General features: G+C 46.4%; 3 protein-coding genes across 18 annotated transcripts in view; 1 reads left to right on the forward strand and 2 right to left on the reverse strand.

The window, feature by feature from the left end:
- HMG20A (high mobility group 20A) overlaps positions 1-11,053 on the reverse strand; it is a 51,720-nt gene extending 40,667 nt beyond the window's left edge. For 3 of the 15 annotated variants that reach the window (XM_083698420.1, XM_083698418.1, XM_083698428.1), the window contains exon 1: positions 10,534-10,655. Coding sequence is in view for 3 of the 15 variants with exons in the window: in XM_083698419.1 (XP_083554545.1) it covers positions 10,031-10,033 (3 nt within the window). In the remaining 12 variants the exon portion in view is untranslated. Of the gene's footprint in view, positions 1-10,030; positions 10,657-10,877 lie in introns of those variants that run through there. The other 12 variants (XM_083698421.1, XM_083698417.1, XM_083698429.1 and 9 more) reach the window with 11 other exon arrangements.
- RCN2 (reticulocalbin 2) overlaps positions 1-15,418 on the reverse strand; it is a 1,080,843-nt gene that overhangs the window by 878,187 nt on the left and 187,238 nt on the right. The window lies entirely within an intron of this gene.
- Positions 11,068-15,418, forward strand: part of PEAK1 (pseudopodium enriched atypical kinase 1) — a 72,201-nt gene continuing 67,850 nt past the window's right edge. For both annotated transcript variants that reach the window (XM_083757277.1, XM_083757279.1), the window contains exon 1: positions 11,068-11,220. The gene's annotated coding sequence lies outside the window, so the exon portion shown is untranslated. The remainder of the gene's footprint in view (positions 11,221-15,418) is intronic.

The following is a 15,418-nucleotide window of genomic DNA, read 5'->3' on the forward strand; positions in this document are numbered from 1 at the left end:
TTGCAATTTGTGGTATATGGAGGGTGGTTTATGTCACCTTCAAAAAACCTACAGCCACTCTATGTAATCAAAACGAGTTACATTATACACTGTGATCTTCACATTACTACAGTTACTTGGGGATCTAAAAGAGATGGGCCTCTAGAAAGTGTCTACTCAATCAATAACACTGAACTTTAAAAGATAATGTGCTACAGTATAGAATATGTACTAAATGATTTTCTTGGCATTTGAAGTTTCCATCATCCACCCACTCTGTCTATTAGAAGGCTTCAAATCCATTCTTTATTTGCATATCAATACCCACAATGCTCTTCCAGCTCACAGCAGTGCACCTAAGCTCAGGGAACAAGTTGAAAGGTTTTCCCACAATCGTGTTATTTTCTGTATGCTTTGAAACCGTTCTAATAAACATATCCTTATAATAGCTCCCTTGATAATTGCTTTGCTGGAATAGGCTCTCAGAACAGAATTTCAGAAACTCTACAAATGGCTACGAGAATTACATAAACTTGGAGAATTCTCCCCACCCACTCACCAAAAAAAGAAAAGAAAATTAACATTCCTTAAAAACTCTTAAGTGGCAGATGAAATAAATATAAGTTCAATTATCTGTTTTGTAATAAACAGTACAGAATACAGTGGTACCTTGGGTTAAGTACTTAATTTGTTTCGGAGGTCCGTTCTTAACCTGAAACTGTTCTTAACCTGAAGCGCCACTTTAGCTAATGGGGCCTCCTGATGCCGCCGTGCCGCCGGAGCAGGATTTCTGTTCTCAACCTGAAGCAAAGTTCTTAACCTGAGGTAATATTTCTGGGTTAGCGGAGTCTGTAACCTGAAGCATCTGTAACCCGAGGTTCCACTGCACAAGTATAGAGTACAGTAACAACACCTTCCTTCTTGCAAGCAAATGTTGCTTTACTTGAAAATTATATGGCTCTCACTGGAATAGCTCAGTTGACTCTTAACGTCAGGGTCATGGATTTGAGCCCCATGTTGAGCAAAAAAGTCCTAAACTGCAGGGGGTTGGACTAGATGACCCGTGCGGTGCCTTCCAACTCTAAAATTCTACAATTCTATCACTGACACTCCACTAAATGAAAACACAGCATTAAAACTTGCACCATGATATCTCAATTGGTAGAACATGAGATGCTGAACTTCAGGGTCATGGGTTAGAGCCCCAAATTGGGCAAAAAAAATCCTGCATTACAGGGAGATGGACTAGATGGCCCCCGTGGTCCTTTCCAACTCTACAATTCTATAAATTGTATACCTGAAGAAGCATCTCCACTCCCATCGTTCAGTCCGGACACTGAGGTCCAGCTCTGAGGGCCTTCTGGCGGTTCCCTCACTCCGAGTTGTGAGGCTGCAGGGAACCAGGCAGGGGGCCTTCTCGGTAGTGGCGTCCGCCCTGTGGAATGCCCTCCCATCAGACGTCAAGGAAATAAACAACTATCTGACTTTTAAAAGACATCTGAAGGCAGCCCTGTTTAGAGATGCTTTTAATGTCTGATGTTTTATTGTATTTTTAATATTTTGTTGGAAGCCTCCCAGAGTAGCTGGGGAAATCCAGCCAGATGAGTGGAGTATAAATAAATAAATAAATTTATTATTATTATTATTATTATTATTATTATTATTATTATTATTATTATAAACCTCATTACCTAAAAACATGAAAGACCATGCAGAAGAACAAGCACACAATTCAGAATCATCTGCTCCAGACAGTGTTCCTAGCCTCCATTTGGAAGGAAGGAAAGTGGGGAGATTTCTCATCCCTTCAGATAGTTGCTATTGTTGAATGGTTAAAACCAACAAAACTAGACAGCAATTATAATGCTATTCTTCTATATCAATGGCATTAGCCTTCAAGAACAGCACACACTGTTTTCAACTTGTAAGATATTTGCATATATAACAACATGTATCAAGGCTTTGTCTGGAAAGCAAGGTATTTCTTCCTCCCAGAGGATCAGTATCTAATCTGTCAAACACATATCAACAATTTAACAGTGTATTTATCCTCAAAAGCAATAGCCTTTAAAAAAAAGAAAGGCAAAACAGTACTAGTACTTGCAGATGACCTGCTAAACTAGACAAAATAAGAAAGAGGAACTGTTAGGTTTGATTCAGACTACCATGTTTGCATTGTTTCATCACTGAAAACACTTCTGCCACTACTGTATAGGGTGTCTTCTACCCTTACAGCTGCTCTTTCAGGCTGCATCTTCAACTGTCAGGTTCACCTGTCACAGAAGCTGTGACTTTGCAAACTGAAAGAAAATGATTCCCGCCAGTGAGTCAGTGTGGTGTAATGGTTCAACTTCCATTTTCTTTGCCCAGATTATAGCCACCAATTCCTCCTAAAATCAGAACATTTTAATAAATCCATACAAACTAAAGCACAAAGTGACTGTAGAACGTTACCAGTTGCCAGTTTTACAGAGCATTCCTATGCCATGTCCACCTGAGTTCAATGGGACATTGTAGGTGGGCAGATCAATCCTAATGAGTGGCTGGGGACAACAGCAGTGGCAAAGCCACCAGCACATAAGAAGCCCTGCCAGCTCCTATACATCAGGGCAGAAGGTGAGCGGCAGCTTTGTAGGGATCATGCCACACCAGCTCCAAGCCCAGACTGGACCTTTCTCCACAAACTGGGGCAATTTAGGATCCAGCAGTTCCTCTCCACCACATAATGCTCCATCACAGGGCCCTCTGCCAGCATTAGCTTTGCACCCACTCAGGAAGAGATCACAGCTCTCCTGCAGAAGAGCCCAATCGGCCAACGGCACGTTCCTCTAATCAGCACTACCAGGCATCAGCATCAAAGGGACAGTGAGAATGAAGCACAGGGCCCTTTGTCTGCAAATCTTTACCTGCAATGGCCACCTTTATTGTAGGTCAGGGCATCAGTCTTCGGAAAACTGATAAAAACAAATACTCAAGTAGCCTAGGAATTACCTCTCTACTCAGATATCACATAGCAGCAATGGAGATCTTTAAGAGGTCTGTGTTAGCAGGCTGTTAATCATAGCAGATTCTCAATTCTAATTGTACTGTCTTCTTCAGTCACCAACATTAGTTTTAGTTCCAAAACCATATCCATAAAGGATAAGGGTTGACAGTTTGAGGTGGTACAAATCATTTGGGAGAGAGGAGAAGGAAAATAAAGGTGTTGTTATGTTATGTGGGATGTTTATAGCAAAATCACTCATGTGACTCGGCTACAATAAGCACAAATTGTCCTTACGCATGCCTTAGCTTCAGCTGGGGAGGGGAGTACAGAGAATGCACCATGCATTATGCACAGGCCAGCAATGTATGCTCATGGAATTTCAATCACACATCACATTCAATGCAAGTACTTTCAATTTGTGCATGCACAGATCAAACTACCCCCCAAGCTGTTAATGTATTTCAAAGAGATACCGTATTTTTTGCCCTATAGGACGCACTTTTTCCACTCCAAAAATGAAGGGGGAATGTGTGTGCGTCCTATGGGGAGAATGCAGGCTTTCGCTGAAGCCTGGAGAGCCCCACCGCCAGCCCCACAAGCTCGAGGGACAGCGGGGAGGCGCAGTGCGCCATCCCGCTGTCTCCCGACGTGGTTTGGAGGCCGGCAGCAGGGAGAGGCGCGCTTCTCCCCGTCGCCATCCCCGCAAGCTCGGGGGACAGCAGGGAGGCGCAGCGCGCCATCCCGCTGTCTCCTGACTTGGTTTGGAGGCTGGCGGCGGGGAGAAGCCCGCTTCTCCCTGCCGCCATCCCCGCAAGCTCGGGGGACAGTGGGGAGCCGCAGCGCGCCATCCCGCTGTCTCCCGACGTGGTTTGGAAGCTGGACGCGGGCTTCCCCCGCCCCCAGCCCCGCATGCTCCCAGAGCGGGCTTCGCACAGCTCTCCGCAAGCTGTGGGAGCCCGGCGCGACTTCACGCTGGGCTCCCACGGCTTGCGGAGAGCTGCCTGTTCTGGGGGCTGGTATCGGGGGAAGCTCGGGCTTCCCCCACCCCAGCCCCACGCCTGGGGGGGGGGGAATAATTTTTCCGCCTTTATTTCTCCCCCTCCCCAAAAAAATCTAGGTGCATCCTATGGGCCGGTGCGTCCTATAGGGCGAAAAATACGGTAGCTGAGGAGCTGGTTCCTTCTAAGTTTTTTTTTCCCACTTCAGCAAGGTGCCAGGGGGAGGGGGAGGAGGAAATATTCCACAGTAGTATAGCTGAGAAAACATTGTATTGGGATCAGTGTTTATAATATGTTCTGTGTTATGTTTACTTGAATATATAAAATTTGAACAGCACACATTTACACTGCTAAGCATTCAAACTTCTAAAATTCTACTACATGGAGCTTTTGATGCACGCTCAAGGGAGTGAAGTGGGCAGGAAGCAGAACTCTTGAAGTTAGCCCTTATCAGTTATGGCTCTCTGGGAAGACCTAGAGATAGTAGCACCCTCCCAAACATCATGCGGGTGACTACAAGACATGAGCTGAAGCAAATTATGGGGCAAAAGGGTGAGGAAGATGGAACAGTGGTAGCTGCTCAGAAGAAAATATTAGAATCACAGTGGATGACACTTTAAATTCCATTCTTTATACTACAAGGCCCAGTTAGGAGACCCAAGAGGCTAGCTCAGCCAAGAACTTTTCAAAGGGTCATTTACAAGATCACATATTTAATACACCCTTTGCTTCTGTGCTTACTATTCTAGTTCAGATTAGAATATCCAACTGACCCTTGAAAAATTCCCAAGATCACTTAACGTATCATCATCCTTTCATTCTCAAAACATGGTACTAAGGCGTGATTCAAAAGTGAATTCTTTTCAGTCTGTTAAAACATGTTCATAGGAGAATTCTCACAAGCCTACATTAATCCTCACTTTATGTTAGATTGACCTGAAGTTTTCTCACAAACATTCATGCATTTTAAGAACACCACTCCAGCCTTTAAAGGAATTAGTCCAAACTGTTAAACCTTGTTTTATTGCAGTGAGAAGGGATGGGAAGGGGTTGCTTCTTGTTGATGCTGTTGCCATCCACACCACTTTTCACTGCAATATTGTTCAACAAGGAAACTCAAATCTGCCAGCCTAGTAATGTAGGAAAAAAATTGTCCAGCTGCATTTACTGATATCCAGCTAAAAAAAGCAAATCATGGATAAACAGCTTTGTGAGACAAAAAACTGACATACCATTGGGGACCTAAGGATTTGAAAGTAACCAAGGGAATTAAGCTGTCTAAACTGAAGAAACCTGCAAAAATAAAATTCCAGTACTTGTACAAAAATAATCATCAGCATCCAACTTTGCTTTGGCAGCATTTAGCTACACTTGATGAAAGCTCATCATACTAAAACACAGATTTTTTTCCTCCTGTTTCTGACCCCAGCTCTGTACTCTCAGATTTTGAACAGCCCTGTACAGTTCTACTGTTCCAGGTTTAGGAGTGTAACACAACATACCGGTAAATAGGGGAAACATTGCAGGTCACAAGTTCAGTCCCCATCAACCCCAGGTACTATTGAAAGACTCACCTAAAACCCTAGAAAAGTGCTGCCAATCTGTGTCAAAAACGATGATCTTGATAGGCCGGCTATTATCCATTTCAGTATAACAGGATTTCTTAATGTACAATGTGACACAGTATTTACTGGCTCAGAATATACCATGGCAGATTAAGCGAAGAGAAATGAACATTTTAAAATGGTCCACTCAAAGAGCCTATCCTATGGTTCCTTTTTTTTCATACCAAACCAAAACTATCACAATATGGTCCTTAATTCAGAGTTTTTAAAAAGATTAGACAAATTTGCAGACCAGATCCAGGTGCTCTTGCAGAAAACTGTTTCTCTAGATCCTTTTCAATACAGGTTTGGGCCTGCTTCTGGCACAGAAGCTGCTTTGATTGCCCTGTAGGGGCAATCTGTTGGGAGAGAGACAGGGGAAATGTGTCCCTGATAATTCTCTGCAACCTTTTAGCAGCTTTCCATATCATCAACCATGTCAGGAGTGGCTGTCCGAGTCAGGGATGGGTGGCACTTTGGGATGCTTGCGGTCCTATGTCAATGGTTTCCAATGGCTGATGCTTGGAGGTTGCTCTTTGGCCCCGAGGAGCCTTCAACAAAGGGCTTCCTAAGGTTCCCATTTACCGTATTTTTCGCCCTATAGGACTCCCTTTTTCCCCTCCAAAAATGAAGGGGAAATGTGTGTGCATCCTATGGGGCGAATGCAGGCTCCTTGGCTTCAGCGATAGCAATGCGAAGCTTAGGAAGCCTGCGCTCCGGAGGCTTCGCGTTGCTTTCGCTGAAGCCAGAAGAGTCTGCGCTTTGAGGCTGGCGGTGGGGGAAAGCAGCCCTTCCCCCCATCGCCAGCCCCAGAGGATCGGAGGGGCAGCGGGAAGGCACACGACGCCTTCCCGCTACTCTCTGACCCGGCTTTGAGGCTAGCGGTGGGGGAAAGCAGCGCTTCCCCCCATCGCCAGCCCCACAAGCTGGGTCGAAAAGCCAGCAGAAGCCGCGCAGCCCCTTTAAAGAGCGCACGGCTTCTGCGGGAGGTGGTGGAATTCCCCCACCTCATAGAAAAGCCCGCAGGAGCCGCGCAGCCTTTAAAGAGTGCGCGGCTCTTGGGGGCTTTTCCCCGAGGAGGGAGAATGGACTGGCTGGCCATTTCAGTCCCTTCTCCCTCCTGGTCGAAAAGCCCGCAGGAGTCGCGTGCGGCTCCTGAGGGCTTTTGCGGGAGGTGGGGGAATTCCGCCACCTCCCGCAAAAGCGGGAAGAAGGTCTTGGAGTAGCGCACAGGCTGCGTGCAGCCTGTCCGCTGCTCCCAGAGCTGCGGGGGGGGGATCATATTTTTTCCTTGGTTCCCCCCCCCCGAAAACTAGGTGCGTCCTATGGGCCGGTGCGCCCTATAGGGCAAAAAATACGGTATGCCCTAGGCTGTTTAACATCTACATGCTGAGTGAGGTCTTCTGCAGTTATGGGGTATGTTGTCAGCTATATGCTGATGACACACAGCTCTACTTCTCCTTCACATATGGAGTTGAGGCAGTGGATGTGCTGGACCCAGGGCTTGAAATTCCCCTTGTTCTAGGCACATTTTGTGACAGGGAATTTCGTTAGCGCAAGCAGTTTCAGAGCTCTGGGCGCAGTACTATGCCAAAGATTTCAGATTAAAACTGCAGAGTGGAAGAAAAGAAGAACCTTTTTCTGTCACCCTATTTCTAGCTATTCTCTGAAGACTGAAGAAGAGACCCTCTTAAGAATATTAGGGGGGTGGGCAAAGAAAGGACTAGACCATGTGAAAAATGAACATAATATTTTAGCTGCAGTTCATTCATTTTCAGCTTTGTATTCTTATTATAAAAAGACATTCTGTTGTTGTACCCATAACCTAATTTTAAGGTGCTGTTTAGCTCCTAGCTTTCATAATTGTTTCTAACACTGGCTGGACCGTTGTCTTGCCTTGGTAATGGACTGGGTGAGAGCCAACAAACTGAAGCTCAATCCATACTGAGGCACTGTTAGTGGATGGTTCCCTGGACCATCAAAACCAATCCTGGCCCAGTTGCACTGGCTGCCATTTAGTGTTTGGGTCCTGTTCAAAGTGTCAGTTTTGACCTATAAAGCTCTAATTAGCTCCAGCCTACAACACCTCAAGGACTGTCTCTTTCCATATGAACCAATCAAGACCCTGCAATCATCATCTGAGGCCTTTCTGCGTGTGCCTTCTCCACAAGAGGTCTGGAGGGTGGCAACATGAGAACGGATCTTTTCTGTGGTGGCTCCCCATTTGTGGAATGCTCTCGCCAAGGAGGCTTGCCTGGGACATTTGTTACATATCTTTAGGTGTCAAGCAAAAACAACACTCTTCTCCTCTGCCTTTGATTAATTAAACAATCTATGGCCTTTTAAACTGTGTATGGGAGGGGGTATGCAGCTATGTTATGTATTTTTATGTTTTTATATTGTAAACCGATCCTTGGATGAAGGGTGGTATAGAAATGTAGTAATTTAATAATAAATAAATATATAAATATTGGCCCTGAATAGCAGTTGCTGGAGAGTAAGAAAGAGGGCTGTTGCTCAGTGTTAGAAACTCATATATATAAGCTAGGTGCCAAATGGCACCTTAATCCAAGGTTACAGTCACCAAAGCAGATGTCTAGTTGCCATTTTGGGGCAAGGTGGCTCTAAAGTCTTATTTTTCATAAGACGTCAAGATGAAATATTGTTTAACGAAGAATGGATACATGGATTATCATAAAAAATATTGTAAACAACTAAATACATTAGCAGGATTAATTTAAAATCAAGCAGTATAAAGGTGATTTTGGAAGAAATATAGAGAGTAATAAACAAAAGAAGTTAAGGGGGATATACAGTTTTTAAAATGTTTTTATAAGAAACCAAGGAAGGGGAGAAGTGAAGTCAAAATAAGTATGTATGTAATTTATTATGATTACTGTTAAATTGAAAAATGAAATTTATTTTTTAAAAATAAGCATTTTTCAAATGATTGATTGACTCTGATTGATCATTAGTTAAACATCTGGCTAGTTCAGATGACAACCATGAGCTAGGTTAAGAACTTTGAGAACTTTAAAAAGGCAGACCTTCTGATTAGCATATTACACTTCAGGTCCATAATATAAGTCGGTGCTACATCAGAGCACATTGCTACACACTGACCTGGTTTGCACTCAAATGTTAAAATGCAGTTTAAAATAAACAATGGTTTAATATGCTATGATACATGCTGCTCAATAGTGTTCAATTCCCTCCTCCCTTTACCACATCAGAGAGGAAACAAACCAGCAGCTTTGCGTCACATGCAAACCAGTGCTTGCAGTTTGTTTGGAGAGAAACAAACTACAAGAGCTGGTCCACGCATATCGCAAAGCCCAGGAGAGGCAAATCCAACACTACTGAGCAGTATGCACCAGCATGCTATTCATATATTCATAAACCATAGTTTGCTTTAAACTAAAAGTCTTGTACCCAACATTGCTCGGGAATTCTTTTGACTGGCTCAGTCCACCATCTTAATTCAAAATGGTGTCCAACTGTATCCTAAAAAAAACCCCTGCTTCTTGTGCTCAGAAGTTATCATGCAGAATTTTGTTACGATATCTTAAGAGTTGCCCAATTGCACAACAAACAGGGGGAAAACTTTCCATAATACACTTGTACCTTGGTTCTCGAACACCTTGGTACTCATACGTTTTGGCTCCCAAACGCTGAAAACCCGGAAGTACCGTAAGTTTTTGAACCTTTTTTCAGAAGCCGAACATCCAACACGGCTTCTGCTTGAGTGCAGAAAGCTTCTGCAGCCAATCAGAAACCGTGCCTTGGTTTTCGAACGTTTCAGAAGTGGAATGGACTTCTAGAATGGATTACGTTCGAGAACCAAGGTACAACTGTATATAGTTTATATTGTCTCTAATCTTCTGAGCCACAAAGCAGGCAGCAGCAAAGCACAGGACAATGCTAGAAGGAATGGAGGCTTGGTTACAGCAAAGCCAGGACCATGAGGCCTTCCCCCACTGGTTCATCCGTTCCACAAACTCCTGCTTTCTGTGGCACTTGTGGCATCTATTCTGCAGGCAGACCAAACCATGCATCATGGGTAAGGGCTTTCCACATTACAGTTCGGTCTCTGAAAAGCTATTATTTGCACACAACCAGAGAAAAACTAAATTTAGGAAAGCTGAAGTCTTAGTATGTAACAACAGCAACAACAAAGTAAAATGAATTATTAAAAAGGGAAGGGCCTTTTGATATTTCTAGCTTTGAAACCACAAACCTTACATAGATAGTGCCACTGAAAATGTATTATTTTACAATAAATCAGCAACAGGAAACCTCTTCCACCATGCCTCCCCATACTGTTTGGTTGAAGTCACACCCACCTGTCCATCACCCACTGTCATATGCAGAACAGGTAAAACTGTAGCAAAATTCAAGCTGTGGATTCAAAGCAAGAGCCAAGAACACACTCCCAATTTCCCCTTTTCAATTTGGCACCTTACCATGTCATGCTGCTTTCAGCAGCAACTGGATACGCTCAGGAGTCCCAACTGCCTCTGGAGGCAGCATAGCCCCCCCTCCCTCTGCCTAACCAACCTCACAGGGCTGTTGGCGGGGCGGATGGGGGGGGGGGAGGCGGGACAGAGCTGAGGCGAGGGGGAAGCTGCACAAGGAGCCCGAGGTGCATTTCACAGAGCCATTAAGACAATATGGATGGGTTCTCATCGGAGCAAGCCGAGGACCGTGAGGCGCCAGACCCAAGGCGCCCCTTGCTCGGCCTCCTGCTCCCCAGAGGCCCCCCCGGGCCAAGGCGCCCGCTTGGGGGACATCGCAGCGCCGGGACCCAGCGCTGCCGCCCCCTTGGAGAGGGCCGGAAGGCGGCACGGGGCGGAGGAAGACCCTCTCGAGGGGAGCCTGGCGGGAGGCGCCCCCGAGGCCCGCTCGCCCCTCCCGCGCCGCCGCCGGCTGCTGCAACCCGACAGCCCTCGCCCCCCCCCCCACTGACCTGTCGCTGAGTGGCGGGCGGGGGCTCCCCTTGAGAGACTGCTGCCCCGTCACCCCCACTCGGCCTCCGCCATCCTTCTCTCCGCCCTCTCCTCACACGCAGGACGCGTAGCCCCGCCCCTTCCGCGTATCCTTCCGCGAGGGCGCTCTCCCCTCCCCCCCCCAATTCATTGTCCGGTGACAACGGAGACGCTCTCCCCACCCCTTTATAACCTCCTGCGAGAAACAAACCTCCGAAAAAGCCTTAGCTGCTTTCTTGTAATAAAGGCAGTAGCGGAACTATTTTTTGAAAGCGGAAGAATTACACATACGCGAGTTCGCACACCAACACCGAAAAAAACCTACCCACAGGGCGGGCTAGCAGCAATGCATGCTGGGGATCGTAGTCTCGCCCTTGGGCGAGCGGGATCCTCTTTTGGTCACCTTCCAGGGAAAGCGGGGCGTCGGCGTTGCTAACGGGACGGAGAAAACTAGGCGGGGAGCCACGCCCCTTTCCCCCTCCGCCCGGGCGCGCGCGCGGGGAGGCGGTTGCTGCCGCGGGGACGCGCGAGCGAGCGAGGGCGGGGCCTGCGAGGGAGGCCGGCAGTTTGAGTCGCGAGGCGAGGAGTCGCGGGCGGCGCGTGAGGCGAGCGGGGCGCCCGGAGGGGAGAAGGGAGGCAGCCCGACCGACCGACCGACCGCCGCCCAGGTAACTGTCCTTCGCTGTTTCTATCCGGCGGCGCGTGCCCGAGAGTTCTCCGCCTCAGGCGGGACGCGAACCGGGGCGGGTGGGGGGCGCCGGAGGCCGCTTGGCGCCCGCGCCGCCGCCGCCTCCCCTCCGCCCTCCCTCCCTTCGCGCGGGGCGGGGTGGCCTCCGCTTCCTGGCCCCTTGGACGCCCCCGAAGCAGCGGAGAAGTTTCTCCGCGAGAAGTTTCGGGCCGGCCCGTCTCGCCCCCCTTTGCCTCGAGAAGGGAAACTTTTCCTGGCCTGTCCCGCCAGCAGCTCCGTGGGGCTCGGGCGCCTTGCCCGCCCTGCAAGCGCAGTCCGTCAGGGGAGGCATCCGGGCGGCGGGTCTCCTCGCCGGGAGAGCAGGGAGACTCTGGGGGAGAAGGGGCTGGAAGACGGGGGGGGGCGCCGGGGGTTCCGTGAGCCTCTTGCCTCTCTCGCGCAGGGAAAGGCTCCTCCTGGGCAGGAGGGCGACAGGCACGGGCCGGCTCTGCGATCCGTGGCCTGGCTGCTTCGGTCCTGCCGCCGCTGCTGCCTTAGTGGGCTGATGCCATGAAATTTAAGGGGCCGGAAGATCTGCAGATCTGTAAGCGGATCAGGGCCCTGGACAGAATCAGCAAAGGGCTCCCTGGAAACCTCCCCTTGGATCTTTGCTCTTGACTGGATTTGCCTTGTGTTTTGTTTTGTTTTGTTCTGCTCTTCAAGTCAAGAGCTCCTTGGTTTTTAGCCCTTGAAGTTGTATCCCTTCATTCCCATAAAGGAAATTCCACGTAGGAAACTGACACATTGTTTCAGAACCACATCCCCCTAGTCATTGTATTTCTGGCCCATAGCTCACAAAATATGAATATCTTCCAAAATATATTGATTATTTTAGGCTTTTGTATGTTTTTCTTCCTTCCCCACGCCCATTTCTTTTGCACTTGGACAGCTTGTGGAGGACAGGGCTAAGAACTTGATTACAGTATGTAAATAGTTAGCATTCAACATAATTGTGTTTCTGAATGGCTTTTTGAGCACCTTAACGCACAGGCTGCTGTTATATGGAGGTAATCTATCAGAATTAGAAATGGAAAAATATGGGGCAGTTGATTGTACAGATGTTTAAAAGATCTTTCATTCTCTTATCTGCATGATTGGTGCTTAAAAATTATGTGTTTGCTTCTAAAAATTTGGAACTTTACTTCAGCCTGACAGCATATGGACAGTTTTACAGAAATGTGAAGTTTCTTCTTTTATCCCAAGTTGATTAAGTGCCTTCTGTCACACTTGCTAAAGCTGTTGCTGTGCGGTTACGTCAAATCTTTCCTCAGACATGAATCCACTGTGCAGCAAGTCACTATCTGACTCAGGCTCCCTATTTTTAATATAGGCATAGTGGTAGTAGTAGCCCATTGTAAAATGCAAATCACTTTGAGCATGGGGGAAAAACATTAAATACTTTTTTATTCCTTAATCATATGAATTATTAGAACTGTGAATGTGCTTAATGAACAATATATATTGAAAGAGAGCAATATCTTCTGGCTTATCATCAGGTTTCCTTACCCCTCCTCTCCCCCCCCCCTCAAGCAAGGTCTTTTGTTGTGCTTTCCAGGATCAAGGCTACCTTCCAAGGTATGAAACCCACAAGGTCATGCACATAATCATTGTTCTTGGCTTTTCAAGGCTATGTTAACTACTTATACAAAGTAAGAGTTTAGCTCTTTGCTTGATAAGAATTTTCCGGTATTGAGAATCCATCCAGCTTTTGTTAGATTCTTTTAAAGTCATGGAGGCTGGTCCATTGGGTCAAATGGGATGCTACCCAACCAACCTCAGTCTGCAGTCGGCCATTTCTCACCTCCCTCCCTTCTTTCTTACAACCAGTTTAGAGAGTGGCATTGGCTGTAAGCTTCCTTCTCCTTAGTCTTAGTCTTAGTCTCAGCCTTACCTTCATTGAAATGAGGGGAAGTTCTGACTGTCATTAGCTTTGACTTCACGTGCTGTTGGCCTTCCTCCCTACCAGTCCAATGGGCACTAGTCCCCACTGTTTAAGATTCCCTAGCCAAGAGAACAAAAAGTATTGCAATAAAGCAGGCTTCCTCAAACTCAGCCCTCCAGATGTTTTTGGCCTACAGCTCCCATGATCCCTAGCCAGCAGGACCAGTGGTCAGGGATGATGGGAATTGAAGTCTCAGAACATCTGGAGGGCCGAGGTTGAGGAAGCCTGCAATAAAGGAAAGCAGGAGCAATGTGTCTTATGTAGACTTGCATGCAGAAGCCAGGAAGGCCAAGTAGCTAGTGCCATCAGCTCCTTAAATCAGACTGGGAATACTATACCATTGGTTTCTGTTATATTAACAGAAATATTAAGCTGTGTAAACAGTCTTTGGTACCTTGGTGGAAACTCAGGCTGGGTGATACCTGGTTTTCAACATCGCGATATGTCACCAGGTATATCACAAACTAAACATTGCAATTTAGTGATATATTGTGATGTCTGAAACATGGAACGGGTGGGGAGGGTGGAGATTGGGCGAAGGAGCAGTCATTGAAGATTGCACAGGGTGTGTGTATGGAGATTGGACGAAGGAGCAGTCAAGGAAATTAATAGGTATGTGCTGTGTGCACTGCATATTCCTTCTCTTGGAGGCAGACAAACCCTCACATTTGGTGGGCGAACTCCTTCCACTCCTCTCTGGGAGTAGAAAGAGGAGGCGGCCCAGCCTTGATTCCTACATTGGGTAGAGACATCATGGTTATGGGGAGGCGCTGAGGCTGGGACTGGGGCTCTTCTGCCATAGGAAGGGAAAGTGAGCTTAAAGGACAGCCAGCCAGCCGCCTGCCAGAGAGCTCATAATTATAGCACCCCTTGGAGTTTTGAAGGCTGTGCTTTGCAATACACTGCCGGTTCAGTTTTTTTGAAGTGGTTCATATGATGTGGTCTCCAAGCTGGTGTTGGATGATCGATACATCGGTCAGATCTAGCGGAAAGGTGAAATATAAGTGCAGGAAATAAATAAATGGGGAAGAGCAAGAACTAGAGATGACAGACGCTCTAGTAGATATACTCTTTCATGTAGATCCCTCTTTTTTTGCAGCATGCTTTTATCTCCTCACAGTTGTAGCAATTTGATTTTTGAGTGGTCTTACAGGATTTTACTTATATGTGGGAAAGTGTGTTTAAACCACAGATTAAAAGTAAATTCTGGTTATATAAACCAGGAGCTACTTTTATTTATTTTTTTAATCTAGAAGCTTTTCCTGTGCCCTCTTTAGAAATGAAATGTGGATCGAAGCATGTGAGAGGCTGAATTTTTTGCATTGGTAGATTTACTTTCCCAACAATGCTAGATTTTTTAATGGTAAAATAGCAGCTGATAAGTTGTACAGATCAGGATACTTCCTGGCAAAAGTATGATCTCCATTCTGTTTCAGGAAAACCTCATTTGCTCTCTGAAACACAGAAATACGTTAGAAATTATTTCTCTACCTAGTTGTTATTTCCATGAGTAGTCTGCTATTGTATGAAAATCCAAAGATAAAGATAATGTCATTTACTGACTTCCCAACTAAACTTTTTATCCTTATTCATATGAGTTGTACCTGATTTTCAATGGCAGATAAAACACATTTCTGAAAAATTAGGTGCATAATATTAATCAGTCACATGATGATAGATTTTGTTTTGAAGCCTGCTCATATTTGAAGTGTCCTTTAAGTCTTAAGGACATCTGCAACTAGAAAGTAAGTTTTGTTGGTTAGGTTGATTTCAGAGTAGGGAGTTCATAGCTCAATAGTAAACTTGCACTGGCTTGAGCTCACAGCTTCACTTGTATATCTGGTACTGAAATGTGTCTTGTTGGATTGGGACAGTTATACCCTGATAATCTTGGTCACCCTCCTCTATACACAGTCCAGCTTGTCAATATTCTTCCACCAGATTACCATTATGTCTGCTATATCTCTGATCTTTAAAATCAAATACTTCAGCTCACCCATAAAGTAACTCAGCTCAATCCGGAGAGCCTAGTTAGGGTGCTTGATGTTTGCCCACTCCCTCCCTCCACAGCCCAGATGCCAGCCTGGGGAGCCTGAGACAAGAATGGGGCTATCTTTGCCTGTCAGCCAGCACCTTCATTTCTTTCTCTGGCCACACAAGTGCCTGCCACCTTCCCCCCCTCCCTGTGCAATTGCTG

Source organism: Podarcis gaigeae, assembly GCF_964106915.1.
Source record: "Podarcis gaigeae genome assembly, chromosome: 9".
Taxonomy (NCBI): domain Eukaryota; kingdom Metazoa; phylum Chordata; class Lepidosauria; order Squamata; family Lacertidae; genus Podarcis; species Podarcis gaigeae.